The 23,626-nt window shown below is 37.2% G+C and overlaps 1 protein-coding gene and 2 long non-coding RNA genes across 4 annotated transcripts in view; 1 reads left to right on the top strand and 2 right to left on the bottom strand.

The window, feature by feature from the left end:
• The window catches only part of LOC103040329 (adhesion G protein-coupled receptor A3), a 220,211-nt gene that overhangs the window by 122,539 nt on the left and 74,046 nt on the right, over positions 1 to 23,626 (bottom strand). For both annotated transcript variants that reach the window (XM_007228648.4, XM_049481157.1), the window contains 2 exons: positions 22,304 to 22,465; positions 21,359 to 21,586 (listed from right to left, as the gene is read on the bottom strand). In XM_007228648.4, coding sequence (XP_007228710.3) covers positions 21,359 to 21,586; positions 22,304 to 22,465 — 390 coding nt within the window. The remainder of the gene's footprint in view (positions 1 to 21,358; positions 21,587 to 22,303; positions 22,466 to 23,626) is intronic.
• LOC125802908 (uncharacterized) lies at positions 10,485 to 11,588 on the top strand. Its single transcript, XR_007439945.1, has 2 exons — positions 10,485 to 10,700; positions 11,375 to 11,588. It is a non-coding gene; the product is annotated as an uncharacterized LOC125802908 (long non-coding RNA).
• LOC125802909 (uncharacterized) lies at positions 11,928 to 13,848 on the bottom strand. The gene is made up of 2 exons (XR_007439946.1): positions 12,919 to 13,848; positions 11,928 to 12,207 (listed from the first exon to the last, which is right to left on the bottom strand). It is a non-coding gene; the product is annotated as an uncharacterized LOC125802909 (long non-coding RNA).

The following is a 23,626-nucleotide window of genomic DNA, read 5'->3' as shown; positions in this document are numbered from 1 at the left end:
CTCTGTGTATCTCTTGATCCTAGTCTACAAACGAGCCATGGATATTTAAAGTAACATGTTGTTGAAGCTCTGTTGTAAGTCGCTCTGGATAAGAGCATCTGCTAAATACCTTAAATGTAAATGTATTAAAAAAAAAAATAAAAAAAAAAATAAGGTACAAATATGGAATTGTGTAATAAACAAAAAAGCATATGTACTTTATATTCCCCTCACCTAACCCAACTGCGATGGAGCACAATGTGAAGGAAAAGCAGCAACTATTGTTCAGCACCTCCAGGAACTTCTTCAAGATGCTGAGAAAACTATTCCAGGTGACTCCTGAACTTCATGAAGTCACTGAGATTAAAATGCCAACATTTGTGCAGATCTGTCCTCAAAGCTAAATGTGGTACTTAGAAGAATTATATAGTATAAAACATATTCTGGTTTGTTTAACTCTTTGTTTACAAAAAAAATCCACATTTGTTCCTGCGTAGCTTTAAATGTAGTATTCAATATTAAATGTACAATGTAAAAAAAAAAACATAAAAAGAAAGAGAACATTAAACGAGAAAAGGTGTCTGATTGTTGAAAAGTGATATCAAACTGTCAAGTCAAGAGGTTTTAGATACAGATACAGATAGAGATACAGCATTTTAGTACTTGAGTACAGTAGTAAAGTAGTTCTACTTCTTTACTATACATGTAAAGAAATGTGTAGAACAACGTGTTGATAGTGTGTTTCAAGAGAGAAAAATACAAAACTAAACTTTATTTTTGGTGGATGGTGGGGGGCCTGGTCTGGCCACACTGAAGCACAACATGAATTCCACATGCATGCATGCCTGTAGAGATGTGCCTGAAGCAGTGGCTCACACAAAGCCCGCACTCACAAACACTCTGACCTCCCTCTTGTCCTTTACATGTCTGTGTACAGAGCTTGATGCAATACACTCCACTGTAGCCAAGGAAAGCCTTACGGGTTAAGAATGACAATTAGAGGCTTTAAAGGAGAATATATTCTCTTATTTCTCCTCAAGGGAGAAGCCGAGATTCAAAAAGAAGCTGTGCATGAATACGCATTCTCTACATGCACACACAGACAGTGTGACAGCATTACTGCATAAAAGCTGTGCACTTATTTTCAGCAGTTTTGTTCTCACAAGAGTATAATATATTATAGTTCTGTCTATAAGCTATATAATGTTTTAAAGATCTGTATTTTTCTATATTTAATGTACATATTGTAATATTTACTTCTATGAAAATTAGTACAGTATTTTTCACATTATAAGGCGAATGTAAATTCTTTATTTTTCCCCAAAAATCGACAGTGCACCTTATACAGTGTACCTTATGTATTTTGAATTGTGCCACTTCACTCTAGTGCATCGTTATAAAGACGTTTCAGTTAAGTTTCTCCAGCACTGAGGCTGTAGCAGTATTAGCATTAGCAGCTAACCACAGCGCTAGCTCTTTTGCCGTTTAGAGGTGAGTATATCAGACTATAGTCTGTGTGTTTACTGTGTTAAAACAAGCTACGTGGGACAAAACCACTAGCTGATAGTGCCCTGGCTTACAGGAATACTCAGGGTTCCTTAGTGTAGCGCTATTGGGCAACATTTACTAGCGTAAAGCACTGCTAACTGCGTCTAGTGCTGCTGCTAACCGCACTAAAATATTGGAAATTTAAGTTTACTGTAAAAAACGAAAGCATTTTACTCACCCAAATGAATGGTTTTCAGGAGAAAAGTCTCTATAGATTAACATCCAGCGCTCGTTTGACTTGAATTAGAAGGAAAACATGGTGACACCCCTGTTCTTTACTACTGTCGATTAAAATGCGCTCCATAATCTGTTGTTTATGTATAAAAAAAAGATGATAAAATAGATATTCATTGATGGTGCGCCTGATAATACACCACCTTATAGTCCATTAAATATGGTATATTTAATTTCCACTACATACAATAAAACATAATTAAGCAAAAGGCAAACGTACTATAATGAGGTATGAAATTCTTTCCTATTAAAACCGCAAAACATTTTTTCACCCTAATGAAGAAACTGTAATTAATGAAATCACTAAACAGATGGGTAGAGCTGGGTATTAAAGGCAGAATGGCACCAGCGCCAAAAGCTTTCAATCAAACCATCAAACAGCTGATATCCCACTATCCCACACATGTGATCAGCTCAGAGCACACCATGCATCTTCAGTCCCACCTGGGGTGTTAAACATTGGTTCAACAACAAGATTCGACTCCATTAAAGCATGCATTTTAATCAGAGGATTATAAAATAATCAGGGTGTAATGAACACTGTGCTTTATCTATATGGAGTGTTAAAAAGCAAAGGTGTGAATTTGTGTGTGTGTGTGTTAATGTGAATGTTTGTGTGGCATTATAACAACATGGAGAGGTCATGTCCCTTCTGTCTGACAACTCAATGCCCAGCTGGAGGACTGACTGTGTGTGTGTGTGTGTGTGTGTGTGTGTGTGTGTAGTATTTGAGTCTCTAGGGAGAGTGTAGGGATCAGGCAGATTATAAACCCATCTCTGGCCATATTCGGAGTTGACCAGAGCAGGCTGGTGGCCAGGCCATATGGACTACTCAGGAACATGTAACACTGTACAGTTTCCATTTAACTGTTTCTCTAAACTGAATCCTAGCTATATGCTATACATATTAATGTTGTTAATAGATCATCAGTTACTATCAATTCTTTATATGGACACAATGCTTAACCAAGTTGTTACTTGTTTAAAGAAACCAGACGACAAACTCATTAGTTTTAATCGTTTTATATTAAAGCTGATTTATGAAAAGACTGGCCTCAAATCTCTGGTGCAGAGTATGTGTAAAGATCCGTAGTTATATATTGATGCACACTCATGCAGGTATCATATCTGACCTTAACACATTATTGTCAGCATATTGGTAGAGCCAAAAAAGGACCTGAAAAATTCCCTGAAAGAAATACCAGTGCTTACAATATAAAATACAAAAAGAAAAAAAAAACATTGAAAAGATATTTGATACAGACTAGATAAAAATGCAAATAAAGACAGACAGATAGATTAACCATTTTTGGTTAAATGAAGAATTTTTGAACGATTTAAGGTTTAAAGAAGTCAATGTTAAGGTTCTTTACCAATACATTATGCAGCAAACACAAAAACATTTTTTTAGAATCATTTCAAATTGGCTTGATATCACATAATTTAATTTTTATGTAATAAAAATAAATCACAAATGGTATAATATCCATGAAACCCACATATTGTTGCCTAAACAGAAATCAAACTCAAATAACACTAACGTACAGTAATTTCTCTTTTTAAACTGTTTTACTTAATTTAAGTCGAGTGATACAGAGCAAGCAGCTCCATGCATAGATGACCTTCCTTATTTTAATTACATTCAGTCACACACACACAGACACACACAAACACACACACAAACACACACACACACAGACACACACACAAACACACACAGACACAAACACACAAACACACACACACAGACACAAACACACACACACACAGACACAGACACAAACACACACACAGACACAAACACACACAAACACACACACACAGACACACACACACACACACAGACACAAACACACACACACAGACACACACACACACAGCATCATAAAAGACACAACTATAAACATATTCAAATAAACTCATATGGTGTGGATTAATGGATAATACACATCTGCCCGGGATAATTTGACACAATGATTAACAATCACATCTCACAACAGCTTTGATTTCCTGACAGCCGCCATGAATTACAGAGAGTAACAGGAAATCATTGCCAGCTCCTAAAAAACAGCAGTTAAAAAGTAACGAGGTGTTACTGCAATTAGTGGCTCAGAATCCCCTGGTTTAGGGGGCCGTAGCTCTCCTTGCTCTGCAGTATTCCAGTGGAGTTTATCTAAGAATTTTAATTGAAGCTCACAGATGGCCCACATGCTCACAAATCGCACAGGAAGTGGAAAACGTCCTCCCTCCATCACGGGCAGCAACCAACACCAACTCTCTCTCTCTCTCTATTTTGATCTCTCTCTCTCTCTCTCGTTAAAAAGTGTGCGTGTGTTTACCAGAGATGAGTGGAGGAAGACAGATGTTGAGTTTTAATTTTCTGGTTTTGAAGATAAACTGGAGCAAGTGAAATCTGTAATTGGGTTACTTACCCAAAGTAATTAATGAATAAAACTCTGTTGGTGTGGGGGTGGATATGGGTCAGAGTGGGAGAATTTGGGTGGGAATGGGTTTGGCTGTATTGTCTGTTTATTTTTGTAGATTTTTAACCTTTCTAAACCACACTGGCAGAAGACAAACTCAAATTTATTTTAAATGTCAGCATACCCTTTCCATAATTTGTGCCAATTACCCAATTCCCATATATATATTTGTCTTTAACACTAGAAGGCACATGTGAAAAAAATTAAATAGCCAAACCAAATACCATATATACCCATTTTATCTTTCATGCCTAATTTTTCTTTGAACTGTCCCTGTAGGTGTGCATAGCTACAGAGACATAGTTGGGGATAGGAATAAATAATGATAATACAGGAAATTTAACCACAAGTTCAGAGAGTGGAGGCTGGGGACCTCTGTCAATCTGTTTATTTGCTGGGAAAATTAAATGTGACATATTAAACATGCGATAAACTCTGTTTCACATTTCCTAGTGTGTTAAATTTAATGAATAAGCTCTATTTGTTCATTACAAAGAACAAGACATGTAACATGAGTGCCCAAACCGAGACAGAGGAAGAGAGAGAGGGAGAGAATGGCTTCATCTCAACTGCATCCTACACACAATTAGGGGTGAAACGATTACTCGCGTAAATCGAGTAACTCGATTAAAAAAATTTAATTGATTAATTTTCTGTGCCTCGAGGAACCGTTTAATTTATTTAAAAACTCAAAGCACGGAATTTAGCGCAGACTTTTAATGTGAAAAAGCGCTTAGCGTTACATCACCTACGCACAGGACGCAGGCGGAGAAGACAGAGGTTTTTGGAGTGGAGAGAGCAGGTAAATTTTACTTATAACAAATCAATAAGATTACCATCAGTGTAGCTTATTAACATAACGAAAGCGCTGTGGAGTATTAGAAATACTGTCTAATGTGTGTGTGGTTAGTTTTTCACAACGGAGACAAGTTCTAGACTTAATACAGGCTTTATGTCAGTATTCAGTAAACACAGCGCTGTGGAGATAAACAAATACATGTTAAGGTAAGGCTGAATCGATTACATTTTTCAGTAGAGTACTCAATTACTAAAGTAATCGATAGCTGCAGCCCTACACACAATATAAACTATACTATACAGACTAGAGGAGCAGGTCGGTTTTCTCTGCTGAGACGCGCAAAGAGCTGCGCTGTTAAAATACCAATGCGCCAAAGTCTGAGTGCACCTGGCTCTTAAAGGGAATGGCAAGTGACATGCTGATTGGTTTCTTTTCTGTTATGCCCAAAACACACCCATGATTAGAGAGAGAGATTAAGAGATTGTGTTCATGTCTCTGATTGAATTTGATTTGTGCATATTTTCGTATTTTTGTATATACTTAATACTCATTATTAGTATTAGTAATTAGTAGGGAATTGGGACAAACCCAGAAACACAGAGAAAGAGACAGAGAGAGGGGAAAAAAAGAGAGAAAGTGAGAACAAGAAAAATAGAGAGTGTTTATATTTGTTGTAGAAGGAAATGTGTTTGACCAGCAGGCGGTTGCAGAATGCTTTTGCTCCACACATGCAGCTTTAATGAACTCTCCCAGGCCATAAACACACAACTCACTCACACACACACACGCCATAAACACATTAACAGGACAGCAGCCTAGAGGAGAAAGAAGGAGAGCGTTAGAGAGAGCAGGCTTACTCTCCTGCCGCTCCTACTGCAAGGTGAAGTGAGAAGAATGAGGGAATGAGGGAGTAAGAAAGAGAGATGGAGTGAATAAACCTGTGATTTGTGTACAAGAAAGTGTGGATGATACAGAGAGAGACAGAGAGAGAGTTAGAGAGAGAAAGGCTGAGAGAGAAAAAAGAGAGAAAATAAAGCATCTGTTAGATGGAGAGAAAAGGTAAAGTGCACCACTGCAAGACTAAAAAGTGGAAAATAATCAGAATAATAATAGAATGAGCCGTGTTTGCTAGTGAGCAGCAGTGCTTTCCAGTGTGTCCCTGAGAGGCATCTCTAACCTTCAATTTTTCTATTCTAAATACAGGCCCTATCATTGAGGCTGCAGTGAATGGGTCTTTAGAACTTAGAATCTTTGAGTCATTTTATAGCCTGTATTTCTAACTTCAAACTAAAGAGGCTCTATGGAAACTTGTGACTATTAGGAAAGATGCTATGACTTTTTTTTTTATAAATATTAAAGGCATTGTATTCAGTCTCAATCTATTAAACATCTGAATAATCACTGTGTGTTTTCTTATGGTTGAGTCAGCTTGCTAGTCTGTTTGTTAGCTGGAAAAAAAAGTTGGGTGTTTTTATTCTGGCTCTGGTTCTGCAAACGGGAAACAAACAAAATGGTTTGGGTGAAAAATACACATGTTGTGAAGAAGTGATGGCTGAGAAACAGCCAAAGAGAAAAAGATCTGGCAAACAAAAGCTGAACAAATAGTTCTTTCATAAGGCAACAGCAAATTGTGGTAATTGTGGGAAAAACAGAGAAGTAGAAAAGAAGATGCTGCTTAATTTCTGCTGTATAAGTGCTGGCAAATATCAACAGTCATTCTCCTAAACTGTATTACAGTGTCTTTAACTGCAGGAGCATGTCATAACTGTCTTATGTACATGCTTAAGACAGGCATAACTTATGCATGTACTACTATGGATGTACTAATTGTTCGTAAACTATTTTCTTTTATCTTTTACCTCATCTTTGTTTTAATCATGTTTGAATCATGTTTTATCCATGCTCCATTCTTAATCTATTCTTTTATTTCCATTTTTATTGTTACATGTTTTTGTAATTTGACTTCTCTTTGCATTTTCTAATTTGTAAAGCACTTTGAATGACCATTGTGCATGAAAGGTGCTATTAGATAAACTTGCCTTGCCTTGCCTTACAATAGACTAGGCCCTGAGCTGGTTTTGATTCATTTAAACCTAAATGTAATTGTGAAAAAAAATTACTTTTTCTTCTTTTTTCTCATTTTGTTTTATGGCACCACTGCCTTATTGTCTTCCTGTTTTCTCTGAATCATTTGAAAAACTTAAAAGAAAAGTCTTTGTCTACATACAGTGTCTTCTTCCTCTGTTGTGCGTGACTTGCTCTGTTTTGTTGTTCTATTTTGCTGTTATGTCTTTGGGTTTAGTACATCTCTTTAAAAACTCTGTGGTGAGGTAATATGTTTGGCGAAAAAGATGCTAATTAACCCTCACCCCCTTTTCAACATGCATAGTTCACTGGCATTGCCTGAAGAAGATAGAGACATTGTCAGCCTGCCAGGCTGCTCGCCGGGAGTCTGAGATGTGCTCAGGTAAACTAAAAAGAATATCATGCAAATCTGTAAATCCTTATTTCAGAAACGCTGCATGTGCACTATATTATGTGCAGATCATAGCAGGAGCTTCTGGAACCCCCGCTGTCACTCCACACAACTCCTTCCACTTCAGTTCTCCCCTTCCACCAGCACCGTGACAGTGCCATTGTACAATTTCAGCTTAAACAAGATTATCTCCTGTGGCAACAACAACCTTGTATGTGAAGTTTTTTTGGGTGACTGGATGTCCCTATGAAGGACAGATAAAATAAATTCTAACACATGACGATGCAGAAAATCATCAGACCATCTTTATCTCCCTATTTAATTCTTTCTGTCTGTTCCCTATATGACAGGTTCTGGTATGTTTTGTTTTACTATTCTAATTTGATTCTCTGTGTTTCATTGTTGTTTCATTATCAATAATTTTTGAGTGTAAGACACATTTTTGCATTACACACTCCTTTTTCAAGTTTTTGTCCAATTTAAATTACATTCAATCACTGAAGTACAGTGATATGAAAAAAAAATATGCTAGTTTTTCATGTGCTAATATTCACCTATTCTTATTAATCATATCCAAGTTAATTATCATTTTATTGACCATGTAATGTGTTGGCTTTACAGTTGACACTCTGTACAATTCTTTTTTGTAAGTCTGGTGTTAGTTAGTTTTAGTGTAAAATGGTTCTGCTGATGGATCTAATAAGTTGTTAGGCTGTGAGTTAAAGTTAGTGTAGTAAGACATGGTGGAGTGTGTAGCATTTATACTCTGTATTGTCCAGTCCTCAAAATAACATTTCTAGGCTGGGCAGAGTCCAAATACCATTTAATACATTCACAGCAGCTTGAGGGTTAAACCGGATCAGGTTAATGTATTCTTGTTTTCTATCATCACTAATTGAAATAACTAAAACTGTATAAAATGTAATAACTAGAAATAAAACTTTCTTTAAAGTTAGAAAGTTAGGACACCCCCCACATTTATTACTATATAAAAAGCCTAAAATTACCCCAAAAAATAATTTCTAACTACAGAATAAAACACTTCTATCTAGTGGGTGGAGTTTAAAAACAACACAAGATGAACCAGTGTCTGACACTTCAGATGTAAACTAAAAATAATAACTGCAGAATTTCTTACAAACTTCAGTGAAAATCAACATTTGATTCCCAAAACTCTAAGAATCTAAGAATCCACTCTTTCTAGAATCAGCTCCCCGAACTAACTCCCCACTGTTAATTTGCATACTCTTGATATGAAGACCCCTGCTGGTTCCCTGCTGAGATCTGGAGGATGTCCCGAAAACTGCTTTCACTCCAAATCAAAAACTGATTAAACCGTTAGGACCCGGCAGACTGAATAAATGAGTTCATTCATTCAGAAATTGATGTAGCCTATTACTGAATCGGGCTCTGAAATTATATAAACGAGAATAAACACTGCATCATGGCTGTCAAAATATGTCTTGAAATCAGACTCCAAGTATGGGACAGCTGTGGCAGTGGTCCTCGCTCCGCTATGCTGCTGCTGCTTCATGACAGCCTCGCTGCCACAGGCATCAACAAGCATCCATGTCACTGACAATGGCTGTAGGCCTGAGGGCCAGACAAAAAGAGAAAGAAAGAGAGAGAAACAGAAGGAGAGAGAGTCATGCAGCATACAGTCAGCATCAGGCCACGCGTGAAGGAATACTGGTTCACATGACCCAAACAGAGAGTCTACAGTAGAGGTGGCTGATATAGACTTTAACCCTTGTATAGAGAAGTCCTCACATTCTTTATACTGCCCTTGTCCCAAAGGTCAAAAATAGTGACCCAACGACTATCTACAAATCTATGTACTCTGGTGATAAACAGCTTTCACAAGTATACGTATGAACAACATTCCCTTTGGTTCACTGTAGGGAAAATTCACAGTGGCTTAATTTGTAGTGGCTGCTGTTAAATATAGTGTGGGTATTTGTTTTACCCTTAAGACAAAACAAGGATTAAAAGGGCAAAGACACTGACTACTCCTATGTGCACTTAGCTGCTCTTCACTAGTGAAGGCTTTCTGCTTGGATGGTCAGAAAGCACACTCTGATACTTCCAATGCAAATGTGATGTGAGCCACCTTCCTATGCGCTCCTATTCCTACTCAAACACATATCCAATATGTCACCACATGAATATAACAACTAGAATTATTAGATTAAAATCAGATGGCAGGTGCTCTCAAGTGCAAGCAAACTTTAGGACTTTTGTATCGAGAGCTGAGCTAATTTTTTTATTTATTGACAAAAATCTTATACTATTATTTGTAGTGTTTAACTGGCTGATAAGATTGTAAGGTGTTAACAGATATATCAAGGTTTCACAGTGTTTTGAAAAATTGTATTGATTTTAAAAAGTAAAGGACAGAGGAATTTATGAGTGTACTTTCTTTGTAGCTTATTTAGAGTCATTTTGGGTGCAATGACAGAGGGGATTTATTTGCTGACTGCAACAATGTCTATGAACTACACCAAATATCCAAATAAGCCAAATATCAGTTGCATCCCTGGCATCATGGTAAAGATGTGATTTTGGGCTCAGCTGAATCGGGAATAAGCCTCTCTCTTGAAGTGGAGCTTAAATGTGGACTATATGGATCACCTAGTGTCAGTACATTCTTAAACTCAAGCAGAATAAACTCTAAATATAAATAATATATTGTATATATTGATAACATATAAAAGTTTTCTTTTCATTAATATTCATTCATTTGAGCTCAAAATGTGCTGTTTCATAAAACATTTTAATTTTAGATCTTCTCTAAAGAGCAAAACACTGAAATGTAAGATAAGGTGTAATGTTTCATTTTTGGAATTTTCAGCCAAACCAATAAATGTATGATGTTATCAACCAATCAAAAAACAGTCTTGCCCAGCTGCATCTGAAAATAAAAAATAGTTCTAAGACTGGCAACATAGCTAAAGTGCTATATGGGCCCTTTTCACAGAGCTTGATGACGTGTTTCCGGTTTGGTTTAGCAGGGTAAACACAGCGGCGCTAGAATGGAGTTCACTGCTGTCTCTGCACAAACTTCTATTGATTTCTTTCTCCGACATCTCACTGATTATAGATGAGGTATCAGTAGCGAAAATATCGAAGGTTGAAAAGGATTACAAGCTTTTTGTCGAGGAATACATCTTTAATTTTGAGGGTAAGTAGTTATTTTTATACAAGTTAGCGAGGCTTCCAATTCAGTTAGGTTAGCTACCGCTAACTAGCGAGCTTGCTAACTTAGATAGACAACAGTACGTCAAGTAATGCTAAGTAGCTGTTTAGTTAATGTTTTCTTTTCTGTTTTAACAATTACTGTAGCTACTGCCCAGGATCTGATGTGCTTATTTAAGGCTTTGAGTTGGATAGAAGACAGAACTGTTTTACCCTTGTATATACAGTTTCAAACACAGTGCAGGTGGTTTAGGAAAGTTAATCGACAGGGAGAAAAAAAAAATATTAAACCACATTTAACCCTAGTTATCTTGTACGTAGGTGAAACAGTTCAGGTAAGCCTAAGATGATTCTATGTGTTGCTAGCTTCCCACTAGGTAGGTTAAGCCAGTGGCCAAAGTTAGTCGTCTGTAGTGAAGCAGATATACCAACCACTTGTAGAATGTGAAGGTCAAGTGTTAATTTGTCCATCATATTAAATTTTTGCTTGGTTTTTAGGAGGTTAACTTATTCAGGTAGATTGTTTAGGGTCAGCCAAGAGGTTAAAGATGTAGTAGTAATTGTGAATGGCTTAAATATAGATATGAACATTTGGTGCTTTTTGTACCGTTTAAAAAATGTTTCTCAGAGCTGACAGTATGTCTGTGCTTTGCATTACAGGTGACTTCATACCACCCAGATCCTGTGGAGGTAATAAAGACATCGTGCAAGTGTTGCGGGGAAGGCCTTTTCCAATCATACTATTGCTCTGCTTTATCAGATTGCCCATTAAAGCACCATGGGCTTTAAAACAGTCTCTCTCCCAGCAGCATGTTCTGTTATAGTTTGTTTTTTGTGGAAATATGGAATTTTCTAAATAAACTTGTATTCTTTGCTTGAATTGTCTTTTTATGTAGCGCAGAGCCAGCAACAAGCAAGAAAACATTTCAGTTCATTGACATTTTGTTTACTGAATCAATCTATTTGTATTGGGTGTCATGGAACTATTTTACATTTTAATTAACTTTAAAAATCAGGATATTTTGGGTAAACATAACATTTTGGTTGTGCTTCAAAAAATGCATAATTTCTGACAACTAGCTATATTGTTTAAACTGTATATTTAGAATATTGTATTTCCTGCAATGGTATGCCTAGTGAATACAGTCGTAACCAAATCATCTATGACTTTGTCTACAGATAAAACAAATACAAAGCACCTGGGACAAGAGGATTAAAATGTATTTCATTTATTATATTTATAAAACACTCAAATTTAAAAAATCTAAAAATACAAAAAACAAATGAAGCTCACATGGTAAGTTAAAGCTAAAATATTTAGACAGAATTTTGTACTGAGTCAAGGGAAATTGTGTGGAAAAAGTGGAACTCTTCTTTAGTTGAGCAGAAATGGTTAAGCCTAGGTTGGTCTGCAAGCTGTTTTATTTAATTCTCCAGCTCAATCACTTTTTGCTCCAGCTCCCTTATTCGTGCAGCTGCAGCGTCCACTTTGCCTGCGACAAAAGGGGGGAAAAAATACATTAGCTTAGTTTTATATTGACAGATAATCTGACAAAATTTAAGTCAAACTCTGAATTGACCTATATTGTACACGAATTACTAATTAGGTAAACTGGTATATTTTACTGTGCTATGTTTAGCTAACAAATACTGGTATTCTTTGGTATAATACATAAACCATACTTGTGCTTGGAAAGTTTTTAAACAACAAATGATCTCGGACACAAGTCAGTAATTCAGGTAAACATGCCAAATTGACCCTTTATTTAGGTAAATATTGAATATTTAGCCTTTATTTAGGCAAGTTAGACTTCAAATAAGTATTTCAATTTTAAACTTTATTCAGGTACGAATTGTAGGTGTAGACTTTATTCAGGTAAGTATTGCATATTAAGACTTTATTTAAATAAGTATAGCATATTTAGACTTTATTCAGGTATTAATTGTAAGTTTAAACTTTATTCAAGTAAATATTGCATATTAAGACTTTATCCAAATAATTATATCATATTAAGACTTTATTCAGTTATGAATTGTAAGTTTATACGGTTATTCAGTATATATTGTATCTCCAATGTTATTTTGGTAGGTATCTTGTCTTGAGACTATTACTCAGGTAATTATTAATTATTCAAATGGATATTTAGGTAGCTGGCTTGTGTATTTATTGTGTAAATGGATATAAGAGTTGTAAAATTACTCACCAGGAGACGGTGGACGGCAGTAATCGTGCTTGGCTCGGTTAGCATAGCTTCAGGTCCTCCTCGTCTCTCTGTCCCATGGCAGCTTCAGTGTTCAAACCGAGACGAGTACTTGCCCTCTCGTAGGGTGTCAGGCGGTTTTCATATCGACTCCCAAAATTATTCCAGGCGAATCGTGGTGAAACTGATTCCTGGCTCTGTTCCCTCCCGCTTTGACATATAGCTCATCCGGCCTGAAGTGCTGGCTACACGCATATGTACTGCCGCGCAGAACCGTAAATGTGGCATTTTCCTCTCTCCTAATTGCTCTTATCTATTTACCGCGTAAACGTGTGACATTTGGAAAGTCGTGGAAACTCAGGTTTGGTTGTTTGCGTTTGCTATTTGAGCAGAAAGGCTCGCTGCAGTAGCATTTCCTATGCTGCTCCATTTCGTCTATACGTTCTACACGCGTTGTTTACCCTGCTATTTTTTACTTCCGCATTCCAAACCCGGAAATGTGAAAAGGGCCCATTGCTTAGTCTTAAACAGCTTATCCGAACAGATGACCACAGAGCTTCATTAAATAGCTCTCATTTCTCTCTCTCTCCCTTTCTCTCTCTTTTTCTCTTTCTCTTTCTCTCTCTCTCACACACACACACACAAAACCTACCAACAAGGCATCTAAGATACTCCATATGCTGCTGCATTTCATACTCCTCACCCTGCTGCCATCTTTTTTTTCTCTGTACATCTCTCTAAGTCTGCTGCACTGTTCCTGTTTGGGTTTGTAAGAGGGAGTGCATTTTCAGCCTTCAGCATCATGCAGCTCTCTGTGCTGTCTCCTCCCAGCACTGGTGTGAGAGTCAGAGAGTCAGAGAGGCAGAGAAATGCATTTTTAATATTCCTCTGCAGAGGGGAAAAATCCTGACCACAAACGCTTACACACACACAGACACACAGACACACAGACACACAGACACACACACACACACAGACACACAGACACACAGACGCACACCAAAACAGGCCGACAGATAAGTAGGTGGAAAAGCCCTCACACTCCCTCTACTACCTTAACGCCCAACCCTTCCTCACACAGCCACACACCAACACACATTTTTATTGTTTGTGTGTGTTGTTTATTTCCTATGTAAAAATAAGCAAACAATCCTCCGCAGGAAATAAATGCATATTGCAAACTGCAGAACACATTTATTATGCAACTCCAGTTTCCTCCCACCACCCAAAAACACATAGTAGGTAAATTGGATATGCTAAATTGTGTCTGGGTATGAATGTGTGTGTGTGTGTGTGTGTTACAATGCAGTGGACTGGAGCGCTGTCCAGAAAGTATTTCTGCTCTGCGCCCTACGATTTTATGTAGCCTCTGGACTCTCCATAACCCATTCCAGGAATAAACTAAAGAAAATATGGATAGATTTTTCATGCATTTCCTGAATTAAACATTTTGGTATAAATTATATTAAACTGGTTCAAAGCTTTTAAGCACTATAAAAACTATACAATACCCTCATTTTTTATCAATGTTACAAAACCAACAAAAACTCCGGATCAAAGCAATTTAAGATTTATTCAATAAAACAAATAAAAAAAAATAGCTTTTGTTTTTGTTTTATTTAAAATAACCATCCAGACAAAAGGAGTTTTTGGGACACAAAGATAAAAAGGTGACAGCATTTTATCCACTCATCTGTGCTTCTCTGCACATCCAATTCCACCAATCACAGACCAGCAGTGTCCTTCTCGTCTGGTGATATTTTCAATCCATCTGACCTTTCAACAGATATTATTTAAAAAGAACCTAGAACATTTCTCACATGTGTTCGATCGTCTTTGCTTAATCCTAAAAGAGCCACATACACAAGTTGTACAGTATACTATATGATTTTTTTAAGGACAAGATAACAGACTGCACAGTTTGTTTTTTTTATCCGTAGAGCAGTGCTTTCACCTGCACAGATCAGTCTTATCACTGGATCAACCAAACTGTATGTATTTATGTATGTTGCTTAAAGCAAATACAGATTTAAAGATAAATATGGATTAAAGGATAATGCTGATTATTCTTTAATCAGTCCATTATTAGATTAACATTTAGATAAAAGAAAATACCAGACAAGCTCATTCACATACTTTCAGCAACTGTTAGAACAAAGAATTTAAGATAATACACTGACATGCCAAACACCATGGGCCAGACAATAGTTTTTTTTTGTCCCATGACTTCTGGTATGTCCGATGGAAGTTAAAGAATGCTGCAATGACCTGTGAAATATGCTTAATGTGGGTGTGATTTCTACCAGAATTAATTGCTTGTCAGATTGCATAGACAATTCAAGACAGATGCCACAAGTCACGACTATGACCACGTGCTCGAACTCAAACAACTCTCATCACTTTGCAATGGCCTTACAGGCCAGTGTTCAACCTCACTCACAAGATAACACCTCACAACTAATACAAGTATGGGTGATCCCAAGTCATTGAGGTAACACTTCATAATCAACTAAACTCACTGCTATCCCATGACTTGTATCTTGCATTTCAGTGTAGTAATATGCATTAGTTTGATATTAAACTTTACAACACACTTTTGAATAAGGAATGCTTAATGTTACATGCCAGCACAACTTCTGAAATATGCCTAATGCCTGATTCATCAAGCACCCAGTATAAGGACTTGCTCAAAGTCTAATAATTTACATTGCTTTGCCTGGTCACTGTTCATTCTGACTCACAAATCTCACAAATCTCATAACTAATTTATTACAGTATTACAGAATCCAATGCTACATTAAAACAGTGGTGTACTGTAGCTTCTGCTAAAAAGGCAGAGTGTTTCTGAATTGGTGCCATTTACTCTGCATCTGTACTGCAATTGCATGCCTTTGTCTGACTTGTACGAAATCTGATTTTATTTAGGTGAAATTCCAACACAGACGATCAACGGAATCTGTTTATTCTTAACATCCAAACAATATTTATTCACCAAAGCAAAAGACAACACATCACTGAGAATAAAAACTGTGTCATATTTCTGCGTTTCACTGTCATTGTTCAAAACAAAGGCAAAGCAGTATACCACAGATCATCTGCAGTTGCAAGCTACTGTGTTACATCAGTTACATCAAAAACACTGCAAACGTGTTTGAAATAATGTACCCATATCTGAATCTTTTGGTAACTTGGTAAATTTTCATGTTTTTGTTGCTTTTGTTATTTTTTGTTTTTCCAGTTTTCCAGATCTTTTTTGCTTGAGCAGTTTGGTTAATATCAACTGAAACAACTGTAGAAATGCATGGACATGGCAACATTTTTCAAAAACGAAGCCAACATGGTTTTAGTGCCTCTGCATTTTCTTTGGAAATGTTTATCTTCTAAACATTTATCATTTATCCCATATCCAATGTCCAAATTCCAACCGTTTTCTATGTGCTAATATTAAAATAAAACAGGTTTTATTTTTTTTTCTGGTATAATGTAAGAACACATTCTTAAAATAAATACAAATATATTTAGAAACTAATTTACAGCTTTTGTAGGAATTTAGCCTTTGTAAGGCTAAATGTCTTTAGAACAGAAGGCAATAGAACCATGTTTTTTACAGTTTATACAATCTGAATAACAATGGATAATTGCTAAACTAATGTAATGAATGGTCACAAAAAATATAAATGGACACAAACTCCAATCTGCTGCATATATTAGGGGGTTCTGCATGCACACGGCGCAGGTAAATTAACCTGAATGGGTTTGTATTGCCTTATTTCTTCGTTTATGCATGAGCTGAATACTAAACCTGAGTCTGAAAATGTCTTTGCTTTGAACTGAGCTGTGCAGAGTAAAGCACGCTCACACTCTTCCTCCCCTGAGAGTCTTCTGACACACAAGTCACGAGGGACTTGTTTTTGGGCATTTTATTTTCTGATGCCTTGATGGAGGTGACAGCTTTTAAAGTCAAAGCCACTGGCAAAGTGTGCTGTGGCAGAGTATTTCAAGTCACATCAATGAGGGGAAAGATAGAAAAAGAGAGAAGATATGGATGCTATCAAGACAAAATCTATCCTAGCAATATGTCACTTTGAATAATATCCTAAAGCCTGTGAACGTGTATGAATACAGCTTAGATTATTGACTATTTTCCTTTTTGTCTGTTGAACTCCATCTGGAATTACTTGTCGTTCTCCTCTTGCACAGGAAAAGACCCTCAATCTGGGCCTGAAGAAAATTGCATAAAGAGCTATGGTAAACTTCTCCACATCTAATCACAAGGTGGTGCTAGTAGGAGACTCAGGAGCAGCTACAGGACCTACAGCGAGTGTGGAAACCCTGACTTGCAGTATAAACTGTCAAAGAGTCATTGACTCACATCTTCCCCACTTCACTTCTACACAGCCTAATAAGGTCATTATTAGTGGTCAGATTTCCAGTGATTTAGTCATTGGAATTTGGCTGAATTCATGTGTCTTGAAGTTCAAATTTATGTATAAGCATAGAGAGTAATTGCTGCCTAGACTAAAGGGAAATTTAGGTTGATTACAATTGTAGAAAAGCTTCAAATGGACTTGTGTGTGTGTGTGTGTGTGTGCGTGTTTGCAGGGTTGAGGGGGAGGCAAGTCAGCGTGCCAAATCAACAGTAACTGGAGGGGCCTGTTAGTTACAAGTTTGCCCTTGCAGTCCTGCTGCTGTTCCCTGTGTCTATTTCACCTCACCATGTCTCTCTCGCTGACACACTTGCTATTCACTGAAAGGGGCTTATTGTTGTGAAGAAAGGATCAAGATCGCTCCATAACCTTCAAACACAGGAAAGCATTTACTTTTACATTTACTCTATTCTTCTTCTTCTGTAGTGATGTAATCTCTTGTGGCAGGAATCACATTTTTGTGGCTATAATAAACAAAAATATTTTTTTTCAAATTTTTGTCCCATTTTCTCCACAATTTACACGACCAAACTCATTACATCATTTACAAACCCACTCATTAGGACTTCTATTATCACTAGTGATGCCCCAACACCAGCAGGGTGAAGACTAGCACACACCTCCTCCGATATATGTGAATCAACCACTGCCACTTTAGATGCCGAAAAGCATCACTGTGCTCTCTGAACAAAGCAAGGCGACTTAGTTCTGATGCATTGTGATATAGCTCACAAAACACCTTGTGCTGATTAACATCACCCTTTAGAGTGATGAAGGGAAAGAGCGTCATCTACCCACCCAGAGAGAGAGCAAGGCCAATTGTGTTCTCTCAGGGCTACGGTAGCCAATAGCAAGCTACATGAACAGGATTCGAACAGGAATCTCCTGACCATAGTGGCAGCGCCCACTGGAACACTCTGAGCCCCCATAAACAAACTTTTACAAAGCTAAAAATCTAAAGATCTTAAACATAAAGGTATATATATACACAGACACCTTTTCAGCAGCTGAGCCACAGGTCCGGTGAAATCATGCTGTCACTCTGTGGAAAAGTGATTGTCTGGACTTTTCTGTGCATAACAAGTAGTTGTCAAGCAATTGATTATGTGGTGTTCTTTGCAGTTTTTCCAGGACGGCTAATGTTAAGGTAAAATAATGTGATTATCTATTTGGCTGCTAGTCAGCCAGCTAATGTTATTTAAAGTGTATATGTGTTAGAAATTGCCATTTACTAAAGTTATGTTATTTACATATACAGTATATACAGCTCTGGAAAAAATTAGACCACTTAAAAATTATGAGTTTTCTTTTATTTTTATCAAATTGAAAACTTCTGGAATATAATCAAGAGGAAGATGGATGATCACAAGCCATCAAACCTTGATTTTTTTTGCACCAGGAGTGGCATAAATTTATTCAAAAGCAGTGCGTAAAACTGGTGGAGGAGAACATGCCAAGATGCATGAAAATGTGATTAAAAACCAGGGTTATTGCACCAAATATTGATTTCTGAACTCTTAAAACTTTATGAATATGAACTTGCTTTCTTTGCACTATTTTAGATCGGAAAGCTCTGCATCTTTATTATTTCAGCCATTTCTTGTTTTCTGCAAATAATGCTGTAAATTACTGTTTTTATTTGGAATTTGGGAGAAATGTTCTTCATAGTTTATAGAATAAAAAAACAATGTTCATTTTATTCAAACATATACATAGAAATAGCAAAATCAGAGAAACTGATTCAGGTCTCTTAATTATTTTCAGAGCTGTATATGGCAACAAAAGCACAAGAAACATTTATGATTTAGGCTGGCAGTCTTGTTCTTGTCAATCTAAATTATAATTTAAAACAGTCACACAAATGACTGTAGTGCATCCAACTAACAAGAAAATATCATGCTTATTTTTTTATAGCAACAAAAAACAATCGTGAGAAAATAAATAATCCTCTTCCACATGCTGATATAGTGCTGATACAGTGCTGATACAGTGTACTGTGCCCATGGTAGGCTGCATGTTTTGCTTCTACTCTAGGGACAGACTTTAATGAGCTAAATATGGGACTCACCTACATGCTCTAGCTCCCCACAGCCTCAATCAAAACAACAGCCCAATCCTCTACACTGGACATCCTGTAAAATTCTGCTGCATCACATCACCACCTGGCTCGTTTGTTCTGTAGAAAAGCCTAGCTTGCTCCTGACAGACCGCGTGCCGCAGGAGACCGCCACTGCTTTATCTCCGGCTCAGCAAGCAACCGCATTGGAATGAATTGCACCGATGCCACCTGCTTAGTTAATCATATAACATGCCACTGTTGCACAGTCTCAGAACTGTACAGGTAAACAATGCATAAACATATAGCAAAGCACACACACTGCTCAGGTGATATAAATATTGAAATATCACACCAGGGTTCTGTCTCAGTGCCACTCTAGGGTGGTATTCCTCCCCGCCCCCAATTCCTGCATATGCAGGGGGAGTGCAAAGGAGGATTTGTCATTTGGGACAGGCCCACAGGAGGGCTATGGGAAAGTTCTGATTGAGGGTGACAGAGAGACAAGGACACAGCATCCATCAGAGGGAGTGGCCTACATTCCCAGACTACAGATTAAGACCACGGACACACAAAGACACACACTCTCAGACAGACACAAACACACACACACAGGCTTTTCTTTATACAAAGTCACACCATGGTCATGGCAGCAGTGTTCTTTGCCAGTATTTAAAAAAAAACACTATTTCAAACTCGGATAGATTTTACTACAAAGTCCTAACACCTATGCCCTGAAAAAAAGTGTATATAAAAAAAAAAACCCTCCCCTCCCCAACCAGACACCCATCCACCCAACCTACACACACTGCTCCCACACACCCTGCTGCTGCTGCTGCCAACTTCAAAGGTCTGGGTGCAGAGTGTGCCAATAAAACAAAGCAAGCTGTCAATACATAATAAACTGTAACTAACCTAAAATCCATAGGGCTGTTCTGCACACTTTTGATCTCCTGCACAGCTTTTATTTTATATTATTTCCACATAAATGGAGAAAGAATGCTGAGCCGTCGTTTCACCTCATTATAATTATCTCAGCTTTGTCTGCATGGCTCATAAAAAAAGTTACAATGAAGGGAGATGCTAAGCAACAGGTATGATATATATATATATATATATATATATATATATATATATATATATATATATATATATATATATATATATATATATTTATATTTTGGGAAACCCTTATTAATTCTGTTCTTTATGTCTGCTAAGCATTAACATTTTTAAATAAGTAAGCCTGAAAAAATAGACCTAAAGTATTGGATGGAGCACCATCATTCCAGAGAACACAGTTTTACTGGGGGTCTTTATAAACCTCTAGCCCATGACTAATACCAATAGTTTTAAACTGATCTGCTCCTAGACAAGCTGTATTTGAATGCCTTTTCACATCTGTGTCAGCAATGGGTGGAACTTAGCAAAGTAGCTGAGTGTACCCACTAGAAACATTTGAACATACAGTTTATATAATGTTTACTACAAACACACACAGCACACACACATATATAAGGGGTCTAATATGTACGGGTAGCTTAACTGGGAACAAAAAAGATCTGTCCACAAGCTCTATGTTGCCCCCACATATGGATGCCCACCAGGAAGAGTTAGACACATGTGAGTTGTACACTGTACATTGGGGCCCGGAAAGGAACCAATTCTAGAAAATGCCCATCTGAAACCCACCTAGCAAACAGTCGACTCAATTGATCACTACATAAATATGTTACCTGGGATGTAAAAGGATTTTTGGACCTTATTATGTGTGTGTATATGTGTGCAAAAGAGAGAGAGAGAGAGAGAGAGAGAGAGAGAGAGAGAGAAAGAGAGAGAGAGCAGGAGAGGTGTAAGTGTATTATCGTGCTTGTGTGTGTGCATGAGCGAGAGAGAGAGAGAGAGAGAGAGAGAGAGAGACAGAGGGGAGAGAAAAAAGAGGAAGTGTATTAACTCTTACCTGACTGAGCTGGCCTGTGGGTGAAACTGTGACATTAGCCGTGTGACATCTGAAGTTGAGGAAAGTGTTTCCCAGTAATCCTGGAGCCCCAGCAACCTTATTAGCCCTGCCTTGACCACTGACAGTTAAAGGGGGCGCCAGAGACGTCCGCTGCACCACCGTGCACAACAAACCCATTACACTGGAGGGTCTGACCATGAAAGCTTCAAGGGCTATGTTATGAGTGACCTGAGTAGAGGAAAAGAGAGAGAGCCAGAGAAAGGGTAAAACAGATAAGAGAGAAAGAGAGAAGCGGAGAGGAAAAAAATAATAAAAGCATGAGTCAAAAAGGACAGGACATAGAGAGGGTGGCTGCGAGAGAGTTGGGAATTTAGTGATTCTGACCTAGATTCTTTTTGTTTGTTGAGAAATAAACATCTTTCATTTGTACAAGAGTGCTGAATAAGTCAAGGACTCAAGTAAATATAGAAAATGTTTAACGAGTAAACAAAGAATTCATTAGACACTGCACAGACTGTAACCTACATTACTAATGTGATAACTGTTTAATGGTGGACACCCAGGAGACAAGCACACAACAAAGTGCAAAGTGCAACTTTTCTTACTTATGTTTTAGAGTAAATTTATATTTGCCTTCTTTGGTCCAGATCAAAAGACCAAACTCAGTTCTCCTCTTGTGCATGTGACATGGAGCAGTATGAGCATGTTACATGTGCACTGGTGTGTTCTGTATCTACTGTAACTGTAGATTAACCCCTATTTATGAACAGAAACAAAATAAATCTGAGGCTTTATTACTTATTATTACTTTACTTTGAGTATAACTGAGTCATAACTGAATGAAAACATGATCAAATGTGTGATATGTGTATTTATATGATGTGTTTCTAATGATACAGTCGGTGGGGCTGTGTAAATGGGTGTGTATTAGTGTGCACAAGTTACCTTTGAGATGTTCTGGCTGTGTGTGTTAAATATGAGATCAGCGATGCGCTCCACACACTGCACAATGCGAGTACATGCTCGAGCTTCATTCTGAGCCATCCACAGGATGTGCTCCTCCACTTGCATCATGTTGCTGGCAATGTCTGACACACAGTCCCCCAACTGCAGAAACAGAAAGATTCAGATCAATGTAATGCTTTATTTAAAATTATAAATTCAATTAAATAAAATGTCTGATTGGCATGAGCAGAAAGAAAGCAGAAGACACGCACAATACTTCATAATTGTGTCACTTCATAATCAGGGATATGGTGATTTGCTTATCTTAAAAAACTAAAAAAAAAAATCTATCTATCGATCTATCTTTTGATTGATAAAAAATAAAATTGGGATTCAATTAAAAGATCTAAATATTTCATGTTCATGCTTCTGTACAAAAGGTCAGCTTTTTTTCTTTTCACTTTAATCTCTTTCACTGGTGCTCATGTTCAAGCAACTCTCAGGTGGATTTAAATACTCATCAGAGGTTCTTGCAGGAACTCATGCTTCATTTCATTGTCTAAGGAACTAAGGAACTCTGGACAAGGTACGCATACTAGCTCAGTGTCTTCATATGAACAAAACATGCATCCACAATGCTTATGATTTACTGGTGCTGCAGAAAGCTATGCTAACTGCACATAGATAATTAACCTACTACTATGCCTGGTAAATGTCTTTTTTCCAGACAGGGCTTAGCCTAAACCTAGACTGTATTTTTCTTTCAATAGAAAAACTACACTCAAATTGCTGCGCAGTCTAAGACTAGAGTTAATCCCTGTCTGAGAAAATGACCCATAGGGTTTACCAGAAAGCTTTGGTGCTAATTTTCACTTGAATATAAAAGTTTAGTAAATTGACTAAAACCAGCGAAATGTAATATTAGTCACACTTTTAATATCACCAACTATTTTTGTTGCAAAATTGTAATGTTGCTAGCATATGGCGAGAATGCATCCAAATTTTACCTTAAACTGACCTGAAATGCTTAAAACTGGCTAAAGTGTTTTTTAGGAAACAATCTAATTAACATAACATTATTTTATTCTCTGGACTATTCAAGGCCATTCATTGTTCAAAAGAAAAATATTGCACATACATGCTACAAGCCATCTTCCTTCCTTCCTTTATCTCATTTAAAATCAGCTCAGATCCAACATTCTTTTAGAAGCAAAATAGATAACCTTAAATAAATAAACTACATATAAATAAAACAATGTGTTTTGTGTCTGATAGAGTGATTGTTTTTGTCTAATATTACATTCTGTTTAAAGATCTAAAAGC

The sequence above is a fragment of the Astyanax mexicanus genome, chromosome 7 (assembly GCF_023375975.1).
Source record: "Astyanax mexicanus isolate ESR-SI-001 chromosome 7, AstMex3_surface, whole genome shotgun sequence".
NCBI lineage: Eukaryota > Metazoa > Chordata > Actinopteri > Characiformes > Acestrorhamphidae > Astyanax > Astyanax mexicanus.
Note: the sequence above shows the minus strand (reverse complement) of the source record. Positions and strands in the feature narration are given on the sequence as shown.